Source organism: Haliotis rubra, unplaced genomic scaffold (assembly GCF_003918875.1).
Source record: "Haliotis rubra isolate DU_JTF1 unplaced genomic scaffold, ASM391887v1 Scf618, whole genome shotgun sequence".
In the NCBI taxonomy this organism is placed as follows: domain Eukaryota; kingdom Metazoa; phylum Mollusca; class Gastropoda; order Lepetellida; family Haliotidae; genus Haliotis; species Haliotis rubra.
In genome coordinates this window covers 167,610-185,836 of record NW_025767322.1, presented here as the reverse complement: position 1 = coordinate 185,836, position 18,227 = coordinate 167,610, and the positions used below count along the sequence as shown (strand labels likewise).

At 42.1% G+C, this 18,227-nt stretch overlaps 1 protein-coding gene across 1 annotated transcript; it reads left to right on the top strand.

The window, feature by feature from the left end:
• The first annotated feature begins 914 nt into the window (after positions 1–914).
• LOC124256104 lies at positions 915–15,900 on the top strand. Its single transcript, XM_046690046.1, has 4 exons — positions 915–1,078; positions 1,340–1,466; positions 1,649–1,673; positions 15,635–15,900. Exons 1-4 carry the CDS (start codon positions 1,025–1,027, stop codon positions 15,792–15,794), a joined length of 366 nt encoding a protein of 121 aa, XP_046546002.1. The 5' UTR covers positions 915–1,024; the 3' UTR covers positions 15,795–15,900.
• The last annotated feature ends 2,327 nt before the right edge of the window (positions 15,901–18,227 follow it).

The following is an 18,227-nucleotide window of genomic DNA, read 5'->3' as shown; positions in this document are numbered from 1 at the left end:
TGATTATACATTGAAGGGAGCTTCAATTAGGAGATACAAGTGTTTCCACTATGTTCGCAAGAAGAAGAAGACAAGCAAAAGAGCATGAGTCAGGATAAGGAAAAATTTAAAATATGGTTAAAATAGAATATTTTGGAGCTAATAGTACAAACAGTGTTTCACATTCATTTGCTCATAATACGTACTCATTCGCATCGCAAGACAGCAGACTTTCTCAAGGAAGGGTCACGTTGAGAACCACATTATTCTGATTGGTCTACCTTGATAGTATCAAAGTTCATCGTGTCCAAAGCCCTTTCAGCTGTAAATACATAGAAAATACATGAACATGGTAAAAAAAATGACAAGACTACAAAAAGATTGTATTCATTGTTGGTATAATGCAACATAACTGATTTTTTAAAGGGTACATTCAAATAATAGCTGAGAATGATATTACAGGAGATATGCACAACATTTTATCTAAATATGAATGGCAACACTACAGCTAAAAACACCAAGTGCATGGATGTAAATTTATGGGAGTAATTACGAAAACAAGTTAATGCCAAATCCTTGATTAACAAGGAAACACAGCTTGAGGTAGTGCAGCATATAACTAGACGACTTTGCACTATACCAAGGTGTGCTCAACGATGTAGGCCTTGGCTGGAATACGAGTTTATTCATATGAACTAAACTTGAGGTTGATAGCGCTAATTAACATATCGCCACCTGTCAATTAAACAAATGACCTGACCAATGAGAAACGTCAATCCGTATCGCGCTGCCGTCAGCTGACAGCTGACCACCATTTTGTCTGACATCAGCGGTCTGGCGGACTTTTCAAAAATAAATCGACGTTTACAGTCATCGTTTTGATCATGGCGAAAAGATGTAGCTGGGGTACCTGCAACTCGGACACGCGGTACCCGGAACGACTTGCTGGTGGTATCACCTTTATTCCATTTCCCAAGCCTGCCAGAAATTTTGACAACTTTCACGATGGAAACGCTTGTGTGGTCGCCCCAAGTATCAACTGAACATGGACATACTTCGTGACCACAGCCGAGGAAAACATTTCTTCGTATGTACAAAGGTATGGAAACTAAAATTGAATAACATCTTAACCAATGTTGAAGTTAATGTAAATTTAGAAATCTTTGACTTGGTAGACTTTCACTGCTTTTTAGTTGTTATATAACCAGCTTACACCGATTTTCACCGAGTTAGTTATTAATGTTTCACCGCGTGGTATGCTCAAGGACAGATGATGTCTGTGTTTGAGCATACGATTTCAGATACAACCATGTTGTTTTTCGTCGTTTCTATCTACTAATAAATGCGAGCTTATTTACAGCACTTTGTTGATGGAAAACCCTCCAAGACATTTCCGGACCTTGCGTCTGCACATGAACAAAATGAAAATCCAAAGACAGTAAGACCACGACCCAAACCACGCTTGCCATTTATGGGCGACAGAAAAAGTACTGACTGACTGACTGAGTTTGGTTTTACGCCGCTTTTAGCAATATTCCAGCTACATCACGGCGGGGGACACCAGAAATGGGCTTCACACATTGTGCCCATGTGGGGATTCGAACTCGGGTCTTCGGCGTGACGAGCCAACGCTTTAACCATTAGGCTACCCCACCGCCCTACAGAAAAAGGAAAGTTATTCTTGAAACACACAGGTAAAACATTGTTGCCTTTATACTTACTGCTCACTAAACACGAAGAAACCATTGAAACATAAAAATCAAACAAATCCTTGTTTATTCTGAGAGTATCACAGAAAGTTAGTAAAGGTAATGTCACACATTTAGATCCTTTGTAGTTACGAAAAGACAGAAGTATCAAGTGCATCACAAGATCACAATCATACTCAAGTTCTATTCATATAAGCATGATGAAAGGACTGATATCACCTGCAGCAGGTGCATATTGACAGAAAAATCTAATTGCTCCAGACAAACCTGTGTTTCACCCAGGTCCCATAATATTGATTGATAATACACAATAACTCTGAAGGATTCAAACTATTGATCACAATCCATCATGAATATTAATACATCAACATGGACATTTGCTGTAACCACTGAAATCAGCCACGACAGTGGTTCTTTTAAATATGTTTAAATACAACATTAATTTACATGGACATTTGCTGTAACCACTGAGATCAGCAACGACAGTGGTCCTTTTATAAATATGTTTAAATACAACATTAATTTACATGGACATTTGCTGTAACCACTGAGATCAGCAACGACAGTGGTCCTTTATATATGTTTAAATACAACATTAATTTACATGGACATTTGCTGTAACCACTGAGATCAACAAGCGACAGTGGTCCTTTATAAATATGTTTAAATACAACATTAATTTACATGGACATTTGCTGTAACCACTGAGATCAGCAACGACAGTGGTCCTTTTATAAATATGTTTAAATACAACATTAATTTACATGGACATTTGCTGTAACCACTGAGATCAGCAACGACAGTGGTCCTTTTATAAATATGTTTAAATACAACATTAATTTTCATGGACATTTGCTGTAACCACTGAGATCAGCAACGACAGTGGTCCTTTTATAAATATGTTTAAATACAACATTAATTTACATGGACATTTGCTGTAACCACTGAGATCAGCAACGACAGTGGTCCTTTTATAAATATGTTTAAATACAACATTAATTTTCATGGACATTTGCTGTAACCACTGAGATCAGCAACGACAGTGGTCCTTTTATAAATATGTTTAAATACAACATTAATTTACATATTTATAGATGTTTATTATATGGCATGGCCAGACACAGCAATTAGTCCCCTATCCAGAGATCGCTAGTATTTCATACAGAAAAGATGACTTCTCAAATATAGAGATAATGTATGAATCAGATGGTCCAATATCCACATACAACTAGTCCATTCATACTTGTCATTTCTCTGACGGGCACAGAGTTTCAGAATATATTCTTACTCCTTCATCAGCTGGGAGATGAATAAAACTAGGAAGCAGATGGCAATATTGGAAATTTTATAACACATTGTATATTTATATACTTATCTTATCTCACGGTATGCACCATCTCTCTCTTCTACGACCATGTGTGGAAACATGCTGTCAGCTAAGTTAAGTCAAATAATAACTGGCCTCTGACCCGCCCTGACCTCTGCCCTCACCCCGACATCAACGCCTGTCAATCATCCACCAAAGCGTGCAGCTCACCCAAACGATCACATGACCACCTCTACCTGTCATTCTTGTCTTGGAGCTTCCAGTAATCAGTGATGTGGGGCAGGTTGGGTGGGTCCTATCGCGTGAGATAGGATAAGTATATAAATATACCATTTATTATAAAATTTTCAAATTTTTAAACTTATCCTATCTCACGGTATGCATAATCCCACGGTTGGTAGGTGGAATAGCAGATTACCCTGTTACTACTACCACCAGGAAAAACGCATAACCCAAGGAGGCCAGGAGAAAGCACCAAGCAAACGCAAAACTTGAGATGGGTTTCTTCAGGTGGTTAACCCCTTGGCTTACACAGCACAAAAACTCTAGGGAGTGGAGGCTCCTGAATTAATGTGGTTTTCAGCTGCAACTTTTGACAAGCAAAAGGGTGCAGTTTGGCAAGTCGGCCCCGCCGACCCGCGACTTATCAGGTGAGCCCAGTGAATTAAAGTCGAGGACCTTGCCAGTCCCTGCTTCGAAACTACCCCCCACAGACACATGCTGGAAGGTGGTGAAAGAGCCCGGTTGCTCAACTAGTTTAACGTTCAGTACCAATCTCCCTAACTTACCAAAGGTGAGGAAGGACTTAGGAGCAGAACGCTTCGAAAACCACACAGGTAATTGGAATCAACACTTCACTGAAGAGTAGAGGTCAGTAAGTGGAATGTCGACCATCTCTGCATGTAGTACAGGACTTGCCTCATAGTCTTCTCGACATGGATGACGCAAGAGCTCGGGTCTCATGAGGCTTGGCCGTTGCTGGTGGAGGTAGGTCAGCAAAGGTGTAGGCACTCAGGATCGTAGTTTTCATCCAAAAAGCCAAGGTAGTACAGGAGACTTCCGGGTGGAGGCAGTAGATATAGGGATGAACAGTCTCTTACGTAGTCTTCGACGATCCTGCGAGGAAGCTAGATAAATCCTCAATGCTCGAACTGGGCATTAGGAAAGATCTTCAGTGTCTTCTGGGCTCAACATGGTAGACAAAGGTGGGATCGTGATTTGCAATCCGGCTGTCTTGGTACCTGATTTTTGGCAAGGAAATCCCACCGCAAACCAAGGAAAACTCTGGCATGTCTAGACCTTCCAAACCATACCCGAGAAACATCAAGAGCATGCAACTCGGAGATACGGGCAGCTGCAGCCAAGGCCAAGAGAAAAGATCTCAAAGGAGACATGTTCGAAATCTTCTCCTCCAGAGGTTCATATTCAGCTGACGTGAGATGAGCAAGTACAACAGAGATATCCCAAGCTGGAGGCCGGAACTTCCAGGATTGGTCAGCCAGTTTGAAAGACCTAGGAGAGACTGGAGTTCATGGACAGTGGAAATCTTCACACCCAAGGCCGTTGCAATAACCGTGTTAAGAGCAGCCACGTAGGTAGACGTGTAGAACCTCTGAGTTCCCTGGCAGTTCGGAGATGCTGAAGATAATCTGCCACCATCTGCGGGGATGCCGTAGTGGGGGATGAGATGCCCTTCTTCCTGCAGTATGCTTAAAACTTTCCCACTTGTCCTCGTAAAGTGACCTTGTAGAAAGTGCGATGATGCTGTTGTAATGGCAGTAGCAACCCGCTTCGAATAACCGTTAGCCGTTAAGGATTGATGTAGATGTGCCAAATGCAGATGGAGCATCAACAGGGACCAATGTAGTTGGTGGAAGTGCGGATGAACCAGTAGATCGGGTCGATAGGGAAGCGGTACGGGATCTGGTTCGGCTAGGTCTTGAAGATCTACAAACCAACTTCTGGCCGGTCAGTAGGGCGCGAGCAAAGTAGAGTCAACCTCCGTGTTGCTCACAGTTCCCTAGAATGCGAGGAAAAAGGGCCACTGGCGGAAACGCGTAAGCATTCAGGTCTTCCGACGGGATGGCTAGAGCCTCGAGGTCCCAAGCCAAAAGGTCCGATATCGGTGACACAAACCAAAGCAGCTGATGGTTGAACCTCGTGGCGAAGAGGTCTACTGTCGGAGAAGTCATTGGAAGGCAGAAGGTTTGAAACACCTGAGGATGTAATTTCCATTCCATTGGAGAAGGACGACTCAGTCGGGACAGGGCATCTATGATGACATTCTTCACCCCCAGAAAGTGGTTGGCTCATACCATGATGTTGAGAAAGTCAACCAGATCCAAGAACTGTTGAGTCCACTGTAGAAGCTGTGGTGACCCCGTTGACCCCATTCTGTTGATATGCCAAACCACTGCTGCGTTGTCCGATCTGACCATGAGGGAAGTTGCTCGTAGGACATCATGCCAGTGACTGATTGCCAAAATCACTGCCCTGAACTCCAGAACGTTGATGTGACAGGCGCGATCTATGATAGACCAAGCCCTGCCACTTGTTGACTTTGATGCCTTGTGTTAGCGGTAGCGTCAGCGTACGGCATGAGGCGCCAGTATCCTCCTCTGTTAATCAGTCATCAAGACCTGCGACTACTCCAGTTCTACCTTTAGAGCAGGTTCATCGTTCAATGACATCGTCTCTATCTTCGGATGGTACGTCCCAATCGGATGGTAGCATGGATGTTGTTGACACACCTGAACTACTCGTCAGGATTGCCGATAGCCTCCGTATACAGCGTAGTACTTCCTCGGGAGATTTATTATCCATTTTGAAATGAAGCCAGGTAATTTTCCATCATGTTCCCACCTCGACCGTGTATCACTCAATTGGCAGCGTCTCTGGATTAAGTCCCCCTTCCAGTGGATGATAATATCACGTTGTTGGGAACTAAACAGAAAGCCTAGACGTAGGATCCTGTGCATTGAACTCCAGAGCTGAACTGAGTGGTCCTAGCGCCGAAGTCGACACCTGGCAGTAAGCGCTGAAACCTGAGGAAGCGTTGTACCATGAGTCAATACAGAAGTTAGTGAACTATGAGGCAGCACTGAACCGGGAACACCATGAGTAAGCGCTGAACCTGGAGCACCATGAGTGAGCGTCGACCCAGGAACCCCAGGAGTAAGCGTTGAGCCGGTAATACTGTAGGTAAGCGCTGAACCAGGAAGACTGTGAGTGAGCGCTGAACTAAAAGCACCGTGATGAAGCACCGAACTGGGAACACCGGGAGCAAGCGCTGAACCAAAGTCAATATGAGTAAGCGCTGAACCGAGAGTCCAGGAGGAAACCCTAAGCCAGTAACACCGGGAGGAAGCGCCTAACCAGGAACACTGGGAGGAACTGTCAACTGTTGAGCGAGGACCATGGGACCGAAATGGTGGATACCTGAGACGTCCTCGGTGGTGATATCTCTCAGATAGTGGTTGGCAACCACCATATCGGATCTCCAGAAACAACCCTCCATTATGGTATTCAAAGAGCAGTTGCCGTGTAGAGCAAGTGTTGATGCTAGCTCTCTAATTTCATGAGGATTAGATGCTCTTGGAGGGTTGAGTCCTGCAGCCTTGTAGGCACATAGTATGACAGTTCTGATCCAAATCGAGATAGTAGTACGTGAGACTTCCGTCTGCGTAGCTGTAGATAGAGGGATAAATAATCTCTTGAATTTTGCTCTCCTCTGTTTGGATCGTTGGGAGATATATTTTCAGTGCTCTTACTGGGCATAGTGATAGATCCATCGTATCATGAGGTCCAAGTATGGATGAGAGAGCTGGGACGTGGAATAATCTGTCTGGTTGACCTGGCAATTGGTTCTTAGCTATAAAATCCCAGCGTAGTCCCAGATGAACAATGTTATGAATATCATCAAAGCGTGTTCTCTCGTAATCCAATGCGTGAATCTCTGACATCCTGGCAGCCGTAGCTAGTGCTAACAGGAACAATGTTTTCTGAGTCAGTGATTCAAACAATGTAGATTCTAACGGTTCATAAGCCACACTTGTGAGGTGTTGGAGCACTATATTTAGATCCCAAGCTGGAGCGTGAAACTTCCGTTTTTGATCCTCCAATCGGAATGCTTGTAGCAAGGCGAGTAACTCTGGGTTTTTTGTTAACTTGACGCCCGTTCTCATAGTTATGACAGAGCTTATTGCTGCAAGATAAGTGGACAAGGTTGAGCCTTTTAGATTCTTAGTTTGTCGTAGATAACATAAGTAGTCCGCCACTTGAGGATGAGTAGCATATCTGGCTGTAAATCCTTTCTTTGCAGCATAATTGACAAAACTGTGCCATTTGTCATCGATAAGTTATGCGAGTTGAGTTACGCAGGGCAAGCGTGACTGCTTTTGCCGCTTCTGGCTGAATAACCTCTTTATTCAGACATGCCTTGACACAATCCATAAGTGAAGTTGGAATACTTCTGGTTTTCCGTGCGCTTGTTTGGTGTGCGGATGTATCAATAGATTCGAGCGTTCTGGAAGTTGTAGAATTGGTTGTCCGATTTCTTAAATAAGATTTGGAAACCACGTTCTCACTGGCCAGTAGGGCACGACTAAAATCAGATGGAGGCTCTGTGTTTGACTGATTTTCCGTAAGACTTGTGGGATTAACGCTGGTGGTGGGAAAGTGTACGCGTTGAGTCCCTCCCACGATATGCTTAGTGCGTCCGTTGCCCATGCTAGTGGGTCTGGAACTGGCGACACGAACGTTGTCAGTTGTTTGTTGAATCGAGTGAGAATAGGTCTACTAGTGGAGATCCTATTTCCATGATTATTTGATTGAATATCTCTGTGTGGAGCATCCATTCTGTCGGGCGGGTAGGTGTGGCCGAGAGAGCCGCCTGCTAATACATTCTTTGCTCCTGAATGTGGCAAGCTCTGACATGTATGTTTAGATTGTCGATTAGATCGAATAATCGGAAACATAGAGACAGTAGGTTCGGTGATCTTGTTGAGCCTTGTTTGTTCACATAAAACGCCACTGTCGAATTGTCTGTGTGAATCATCAACTGAGCGTTCTGTAGTAGGTTGCTCCAGTGACTTATGGCGTTTATGACTGCTTGCATCTCTAGCAGATTTATGCTCTCTTGATTGCTCCATAGGCCTGATGCTGTCCTGTTGGCGAGGTGGGCTCCCCAACCAGGTAGTGACGCGTCTACGTAGAGATGTGTTTCCGATTCCGGCTCTATTAAGGAGACGCCTACGCAAACATTCAATCTCTTGGTCCACCAGAGTAGATGAGGTTTGACGTGATCTGGTAGACTGAACGGTAGAGGGTCCTCAAGATGCGCATTGATGAGGACCTGTAACGGACGTAATTGAAGCCTGCCTCTGACTGTCAAGTCTTGAGCTGATGTGAGTAGTCCCAATAGGATCTGCCACTGTCGTAGTGGTAGCGGAGAGAGTAAGGCTTGTGGGATTAACTGTTGGATCTTGATCCATCTGTCCTCCGGGACTACTATACGATTCTGGGCTGTTAGAAATCGTGATACCTAGAAATTGCAGATCTTGCGTTGGTTCTAGGTCCGACTTGAGTAGATTTACTAACCATCCTAGTTGTGTTAGTAACTTGATTATAAAGTTCAGCTGTAGTCTGAGACGCTGTGGATCTGGATCCACTTATTTCCTGTCGTCTAGGTAAAATGCGCTGCGAAGACCTTGACGATATAGGTATGAGACAATAGGCTTCGTCACTCTTGTGAAAACCCAAGGGGTCGATGAGATTCCGAAGGGAAGTACTTTCCATTGGTAATGTTTCCCGTCTAGGATAAATCTTAGATATTTCTTTGAATTGGGATGAATCGGAATGTGTAGATATGCGTCTTGCAAATCTATGCTGGCCATGTAATCTTTGGGACAAATTAAGTGCCGAAGTTGCGGTAAGTGTATCATGCGAAACGCTGGCAGTTTGCTTAGATAGTCTCTGTTGAAGATGCTCATGTTGTATATGAGAGGAAACTTTTCCTTGGAATTTTTCTTGGGCACTAGGAAAACTGGGGAGTAGAAACCTGGTACGATGTTTCGCTGATCCAGAACTTCTAAGGCCTGTTTGTTTAGAAGAGTAGCTCCTGTTTCTCTTAACATTGGTAGCTGTGCCGATTGGAAGTCGAACCTTGGAGGGATGACTGTTAACGGAGGTATGGCCTTGAGTTGTATTTGATATCCGTGCTGTAGGATGTTGGATACATAAGGATCTTGTAGTAACCCCCAGTTTTCCCAGTGCAGCTGAAGGCGTCCACCCACTTGAGAAGGTTGTACTGGAACGGCTGGGGGTGGAAGACTCCAGTCGTTCCGAACCTGTATTTCATCGTCTAAATCCACGGGAACCTCTGGATGATCTGCCTCTTGCTGATCCTCCTCTGAAATTGCTGTATGGGCTAATTTAAAAGATTCCTTGGGACCTTTTGCTGTAGCCAATTTCTTGTCCCGTGCTTTCTGTAGTCCAGAGAATTTAGACTTGCCAGAGTATCTCAAGGATGATTGCTTAATGACATTCGCTAACGATCCATTGACTTGATCATAAGCACCTCTCTAGAGTCCTTAGACACCCTTTGGAGACCTTGTCTATGTTACCATCAAAGAGTAGGGCGATGACCATGGGGCAGCCGTCGAGGGATTCCGTGAAATTGGTTACCCCAATTGCAGGAGGCTAGTAGACCCCTGACGACGAGCCATGGTAGTAGCTGCAGTAAGCGCTGACAAGTGATCTGTAAGGAACTGTTGGTCTCTTTTTCTGCATGAGTAGAGCAGTAGATCATTCTATCTTCCTCCTCTGTAGAATCTTTGAACTTGGTGATGAGTTTCATTGACAGTTCTAGATCTATTCAATCCAAAAACATTCTCCTAGAAATGGTATCCAACTTGGCTAGTTTATGATCGCCTCATTCTGTAATTCCTGGACTTGGCATCGCTGATTAACTTAAAGTTGTCATCAATCTCTTGAGCCTTGAAAAGGAGTCCATACTGTGACCTGCAAATTTCTTGGCGCTTGAAAACCGGAAATGTGTTGATTGGAATTTCTCAGATTTGGTAAAGGCTGTATCCAGATTAGCTGGAACCGCTGCTATCGGGTCAATAGGAGGTAAGGAGATAGTGTCCGTGATCATCTTCCTTCATCAAATAAGTATGAGCTGAGTTCTTGTTCTTAGATCGGGAAGCAAGTTCCAATCCATTCACCATCCAGTATCTAATTTCTGCATCCGAGAATACGATACCTTCTTCCTCTTCTGACGTAGGATCACATGTAATAGAGTGAGGTGGAGTCCTAGATCTGTAGGAAGATCGACAAGAAGATTGTGGTGAACGGACTGTGGCTAGTATAGGGAGACCTTGGACGAGACTTTCTCGGCGAACGCTGGTGGCTTCGTGATGCTCTCGATGAATCCCTTCTAGATCTTCTGGGTGAAGATGACTTGGAGCCACTTAGCCTTCAGGATGGCCTTCGGGAAGGTATCGAGTCAGAGTCCGAATCATTATATAGGAGCTTGCTTCGCGAACGACCTCTGTGTTCTTCATAGTCAAGGAGCTTATGGGATTCCGTGAAAGTTTTTTGATGAAAGCAAATCATATATTCTGTTGTGTTTATATGTTAAAGGAGTTTAAAAAAATGTTTGGTTCCAATCCGAATATTAATGCGAAAGCTATATTTAGCTCAAAATCCAAGATGGCCGCCAAAATTTAACCGGGAACTGAAAAAGTTGCAAAACCCCGGAATTGAACAATGGTTTTAACATCAAATACCATCCATATTTGGTTAAGGAATATATTTCTCATATCCTGTAAGTCACCAGATCGTTTTAGGTTGCTTTTAGTCTTAAATTTACATAAAAGAGTTATTTTTAGCTCTAAAAGTCATAATGATGAATAAAACCCCCATTTCTGCACAAAGCATATTTTATATAGAATTAGTACAATATGAAAAAGGAATGTACTTCTTACCCTGTTTATGAACTATAGATGAGGTCTTTACATGAAACTGCGATCCAGAAATATACTCTTCAAAGTAAGAAACGCATAAGCCATTTTCAAAAGAATTCCTTTATGCTAGTTTAAGAGCAATTATTTCATGCAATCCCAATGGTAAAAAGGTGAAATTCAAACGTCTATAGACAAAGCCTTTACTGTTGTGTTTCTGTTTACTTGAGTCCACAGGATGGCGTCAAAGTACTTTGTATGGCCACCATTGGCAGCAATTACTGCTCGGCACCGTCTCGGCAACTGGAAAAGTTGACGAAGTAGCTCTTATCATCGTAGGCGACTTCAATTTCCATTTTGACAACAAGGATAACCATGACACTAAACGAATACTTAATCTTCTTGAAGTCCACAACTGTGTACAACTTGTGTCAGAGGCAAGCCACAGAGGTGGACACACTCTGGACTGGATAGTTAACCATGCTTCAGACGCATGTGTCATCTGTATAGGATCTACATCTCTCTGATCATTTCCATATCTTTGTGAGCTTGGACCTCTCAATACCCAGTCCAAATGTGAAGATTCCTCGCTGTAGGAACATGCGCTCCCTGGATAAGGATACTTTTAAAGACAATTTGCTAAACTCAGACCTTATACTTGAGCCACAATATGATGTTGAAAGTCTCGTTCTGCTATACAATAGAGTTCTATCTGAGCTGCTAGACAACCATGCACCAGTGAAGGACAGAGTCATACCAGTCACTAAAACATCTGCTTGGGACTTCACACCTGAAGTTCGACAAGATAAAAGAGACAAGAGGAAAGCAGAACGCAGATGGAAAAAAAAATATTTCCTGGAGATTCATCACCAAATGTATATTTCAGCCAGAAATCACTCAACAATGGTCATCAGCCAAATCGACATCTCAATTCTAAGATTGAAGTCAACGAGTCAAGTCCAAAGTTGCTGTTCAAACTTTTGTTCAGTATCTTGGGTAAACACTGGGAATCGTCACTTCCGACATCTGATGACAATGAAGCAACAGCACAGACATTTTCGGAATATTTCTACAAAAAGATCTAAGACATTCATGACAAGATTTCGTCTTCTATGGCTGTGGCTGAAGCTGATTTTCCTCCAAAAATGTTTGATGGCACGCCTCTTACTCATATTGATAGTTTCACTGACACTAAAGTTACTAAACTACTGAAATCTGCAAAAAGAACAACTTGTTCACTTGATCCGATTCCAACTGACCTTCTATATGACTGTCTTGACGTACTTTTACCACTCTTCTACTTCATCTGGTTATGTCATACGTGTACTCAAGTCAGCTCTAGTTAGGCCACATGTGAAGAAATCAAGCCTTGATTCTGCGGATCCAAAAAAACTACAGGCCTGTTTCAAACTTAGCATTTATATCCAAGCTCATTGAACGTGCAGTCTCCAGTCGTCTCATGGGACACCTTTCCTGGCATAACCTCTATGAGGTGTTCCAATCAGCCTACAGAGCACACCACAGCACATAGACGGCTCTGCTGAAGATCCTGAATGACCTATGATGTGGTATTGACACAGTACAAGTGGCCCTGCTCACATTACTTGACCTAAGCAGTGCCTTTGACACGATAGATCACCAGAGACTCCTCAAAAGATTTGATACAGAACTTTGAATGAAGGATTCAGCTTTATCATGGCTGGCTCCTTATCTACAGGACAGGACTCAAACTGTTGTTATTGGTGAGTCTATGTCAACCGCATCTAGGCTTGAGTCCGGAGTCCCTCGAGTATCCGTGCTTGGTCCGATCTTCTTCACCCTCTATACTGTTCCTTTTGGCTCTATTGTAGCAGACCACAACCTTGACCACTTAGAACTACGAAGATGACACGCAGCTGTGGAAGTTATTTCAACCAAACACAGAGTCATCTAGAGCGTCTCTCCGTCAGACATCAGACTGTTGCCAGAAGATATGCATGGATGTCATCAAATGCCTTGAAATTAAATAAAGAGAAAACAGAGTCCATTCTTCTGGGACAGGCTGGAAAACTCAAGCAATGTGACAATACTAGTGCGTCTGTCTGTGGAGCAACCATTCCACTTTCTTCCACTGTCAAGGATCTGGGTGTTGTCATCGATCAAGATCTCAGTATGACAGAACACGTCAAGTATGTTACTAAAACTTGCTACTTCCATCTTCGCAATATCAGTAAGGCCAGACCGTTCTTACCAAAGATGCCTCCAAAACTCTCTGCCTCAGCCTAGTCACACCACGTATGGACTACTGTAACGGCCTTTTGGCTGATCTCCATCTTGTGTCACTGGCCAACTCCAGTGCATACAGAATTTAGCTGCTCGCATTACCTCCCAGATCTCCAGAAAACAGCACATCACACCAACTCTAAAGGACCTCCATTGGCTGCCCGTGAAACACAGAATCGTTTTCTAAACTCCTCTGTCTCGCATACAAGTGCATGACTAACATGGCTCCAGTCTACCTCTCAGATCTTCAGGCTTATGCACCATCTAGATCTCTGAGATCAGGGAATCAGCACCTTCTTGTTATCCCCAAAGTCAAACAAGCTAAATATGGAGACCGTGCCTTCTCCTATGCTGCTGATAAAAAAAGGATTTCTCCCCTACATTTATTTGTATATATTTTTTTTCAAAGATTATAACTATTTTAGAATGATCCGATCCGATGACTTCAAAATTATTTCAAGGGATTTAATTGAGAGAGTGTGAAGCAGAAATAATGTTTTCTCCCCATCATTTCATTATATTCGTATCTATTTTCAAAGAACTCTGCTTTTAGAAGGAAAATTTTAAACGTATTAATAAGAATTGGATAACGGATAATTTGATATTGACCAACTACATTTTGAAATTAGGACTGCTCCCTTACTGACAGTCTCATCAAACAGAAATAGACATCTCTTTTAGTTTCATACATACATAACTGTTCTTTCATTTTTATTAATAGCTGGATTTACATTGATTTGATAAACTGAAGCAATAATATACTTACAAAATGCACAAAACCTACATCTGCTTAAATTCGTCTGATAGCTGCCATTTTGAGATAGGGAGTGTTCATTATTTTCATTTTGTTTTAATTAAAAACTTTTTTTTTTAAATAAAATATTTCATGAAATGGAGAACACACTTGGATAAAGTTAATAACCTTAAACTTTAAAATATTCAACTCGCCCACTATGACCTTCTGACCTTTTAGCAACCTTTTCCACAACCATTTTGTACAGTGCTCAAAATTACTATTTGCACCATATTTCAACTTGGAACCAAACTTTTATTTAACTACGATGTCTGATGAATACAAATAACACAATGTCTTGCTTTCATCACAAAACTTCCACGGGACTTGAAAACTGTACCCATCCTACCACACTTCCATCCACATCATGATCTGGTTGACCAGGTCGTCTGGGGCCGGTCACGCTGGCGTTTAGGCTGTCCTCTCTGTGATAGTGACGGGACCCTCAGTTATAATCTCAGGCGCCAGCGTAGGCATCTCTGGCTGCATGTTGATCTGCGCTGAAGTGACGGTAGCCGATACTGGTAAGCTGTTATGCCGTACATCTGGAATGATAATAGGAATGTCATCATCATATAAACACAATTCTGAAACAGGAAGAATGTCAGAAGAAAAGTTTTTAGTAGCCTTGAGGTGGATTTCCCTTTCGACGAAGCTGTAGCCCTGGGGTTTCGAATGCGTTGTGACGGCGTGGAAGCTCTTCTAGTCTTAGACTGTGATGATGGAATGTCTTGGGATGCAGGTCGCTTCTTGGATATAGCGGACTGCGTCCCCACGCCTCGAAGGTAACTCAGGCAGAACACCAGACAGTAGAGGGTCGTCCGCCAACAGTTGACAGGGTATATCTGACTCTGATTTATTAGCCATGACTGAAGGTTGTTTCCGAGATCTATCTGCAGCCCGTCTCAAGACGGAATATAAATATTTATCAAAGGCAGAATTAGACAAATTAATACATAATTTGCAGCGTGAAACAATAGAGCATGGAGTTGTACAACTAGGGCATACTAAATGCGGATCGGCAGCAGAGTAACGTAATTTACAAACAGTGCAGATTTTCATTAACGCAATCTGCTGAGCAAACACGGCGAACTGTGAATAAAGCAGCAGAAACACGAATAAATATCAATGCATGTTGAATAAGGATACTAGTTACACCTGTATAGATGAATATAAGATGTAACAAACTAAATATAATTAAAGGATATAGTGTGTAGGGAGACACAGGCGCTCTCACGTCCTGCTCACTGGGCGAAGAAGGAGAGAGTGAGGCACATGGCGGGAGGTGGGGCCCTCGTTCCAGCGTTTGCGAGGGGAAAGATAACTTGTGGTGAGTACTAATTAGTGATTTTACATTGAAGGGAACTTCAATTGGGAGATACAAGTGTTCCACTGTGTTCGCAAAGAACAAGAAGACAAGCCATTAGCATGAGTCAGGATAAGAAAAAATACATATATTAGAAAAGTTAATCCAGGCATAAATAGTCCTGATAGGTAATCAAGACGTTCTAGGAAATCGACAAAGATTTTAACCATTTAAAGGCTGAAATACATTTAAAGTTCAGGTATAAGATAATTTGGTCTTCCTCTTCTTTTTCAGATGTAATCATGGTACTGGTATTTCTGATTCACCAAATCAGATGGATATGGAACATCCAGAGCCTACAAACATGCTGCAGGAATCTGATATTCTTGTCCAACAAAGTGACACCATGGGTAATTTTTTTATGAAGTTTGTTTCCTTGCAAAGTATGGTTTGAAGTGATTGACATACGTTTGTGACAGAGTTTCAAACATAGTCCTCAAGGTATTCCTATCTGGATATATCCGTTCAATGTTAAAGTCTTGTCTGGTGTAGGTTACAAAGTCACAAATGGTGCCCCAGTTACAAGTAGCTGGCCCTGGTCCTGATACCAATGCCTATCACCTCTCTTCAAGTTGTAATATTTTCCTTCTTTTTTCCAAAAAAAACCCCAGTCATACAGGAGGCTTCATTAATGGTCAAGTCCCTTACAGCATAAGGACACTTAATTTCCACAATACCAGAAACAGAAGTGTCACACACTATAGCATCAGGGGTGGCTCCTATAAATGGAATAGATGGGTTTACAACAAAGCCAATGTCATGAAGATGATTTTGAGGGTTTTTTCATGTACATTTGTTTAGCTATTTTCTCATTAGAATTCCCATAAGTTGTTGGATTGGAGGAAATTTTCTTTTTGTCAAAGGTGTTTCTGATAAATGTGTCATTGATTTGTGTTTTGCGAGTCATAAGCAGACTAACGTTTGAAGCAGTAATTCGCCCTTTCCTCGCTTTGTACCACAAATCAGACTTGCTTTGAGATCTTGTATTTTTTTCTAAATTATGGGACTCGTCAACTGAAAGTTCTAACTCTTTCCACTAATGTTTTAAAGTTGCAATTGAATCCAGTTCGGGTAAGTTGTCATCTTTGGAAAATGTGACATCTCCGCACCTGTCCTCCATCTTTGGAACCACGATTGGTCGAATTAGGGGTGCCTGTAAAGAGAAGAAGCCTGTTTATTCACACTTAGTTTCATACAAGGGAGGGAATAAGGCTGTTTTACAGCTTAACCTCAAATTGAAACAAGTATGTTGAGGGTGCCATGTGTTCTAACTGAACTGTAATATTTATGCAAACAACTGCTCAATAGTCATCTGATATTGCTTTCTAAACTGTGATGAGTATTTTCTACCTTGGAAATATCTGATGATCATGGAGTAAAAATGTCATATAGATAATGCTTGAATTATGATACATCATTTTCACAAAACAAGTTCAGAATCTGAAATAAAACTTTAAGTATATAATAACATCTACTGTTGTCATTGAATGTGGCCATCACAGGTCTCCTTGTCCTATTAAGATTTCCAGGCCTGGCAATAATTATCTGTGACACTGCTTCAGATTCAGTCTTTGGTCACCTTGGTTTATCCCACTGCTGAGGCAGGCTAGTGGAAGAGGGCTGTGAAAGGAATGGCTTGATAGCCTGATATCTTCCAGCCTTCCAGTATCAGGACAAGTGCCAGTACATGGGAACACTTTCCACTTCCACTGAAGAGAATAATGTGAATAAATTTGTTACAGAACTGTGATTCACAGCAGGAATATATAATATAATTGAGAAGAAAATACATTTACATGGTTTTATTCCCGCAATGCCTAATAACAGATATTGCATTTACCTCTTACATTTATTACAGATCTGTTTCTTACACGATGATAGAAATGTAACGAAATTATATGGGATAACATGGGTTTCATTGTCAACAACTGAAGCGTCCGGCACACAGACGTGTAATTGATTTGATATCTATATATGCCGCTTATAAAACCCCAACAGATTTATGCCATAAATTGGAAAGGCACCCGAAGTTATTACGTGTACTACTCACCCACATTTGCAGCTACAATGGGCGTCAGTGAACGATTTGTGAATACTGTCAAGGGACAAGTTGATTACATGAGGAGCTTCGTTTTTCCGTTGACTTCTATAAATCCTCCCGCAAATTGACACGATATTATCACAACATGAATGGAAAGTAACGGAATGAAGGTATGAGGCCGAACTAAAACCTACTCCACGCTTGTTTTGCCGCAAACTAGGTTCATAAGGCAAATATTTCGGGCCGATAGCATCGGAATGTCTCTAAACATTATCACGACTGCCATTTTGACAGTTGGTTTTGACAGCTATGTTGTCGGACCTTTTGAGAGTTATCTCCTTTCTTTTGGGGGCGTGGTTAACCCTGGATGCCACAGGGACATATATGTCCTTCCCCTTCAACCCTCAATTTCAAGTCCAATAAAATCAAAATATCCCACGCAATACAAATACACTTCACAGTTTCAATTCTCATGGGAAATTTCCTGTTTCTTGATACCATCCACAATTATTTTAGACAAAGTTCAAGTGCTGAAAAGGACCGTTCAAAATAGGCTTCATCGAAAATGTCGCCATTTTTGACACCGTACGAAATCGCGATTCACAGCGTTTTTTGCTGTATGTTTTGAAATGTGAAAATCGGATAATTACTGGGAGTCCTGAATTTAAAATATAACATATTCATTATCACTCATATCAGTTTTACATGAAATCGCTAATTAAAATTCTCAAACATTGCCGATGAATCTATAATCGGTTCGGATGTTTTCGAAAATGCTGCGCATTA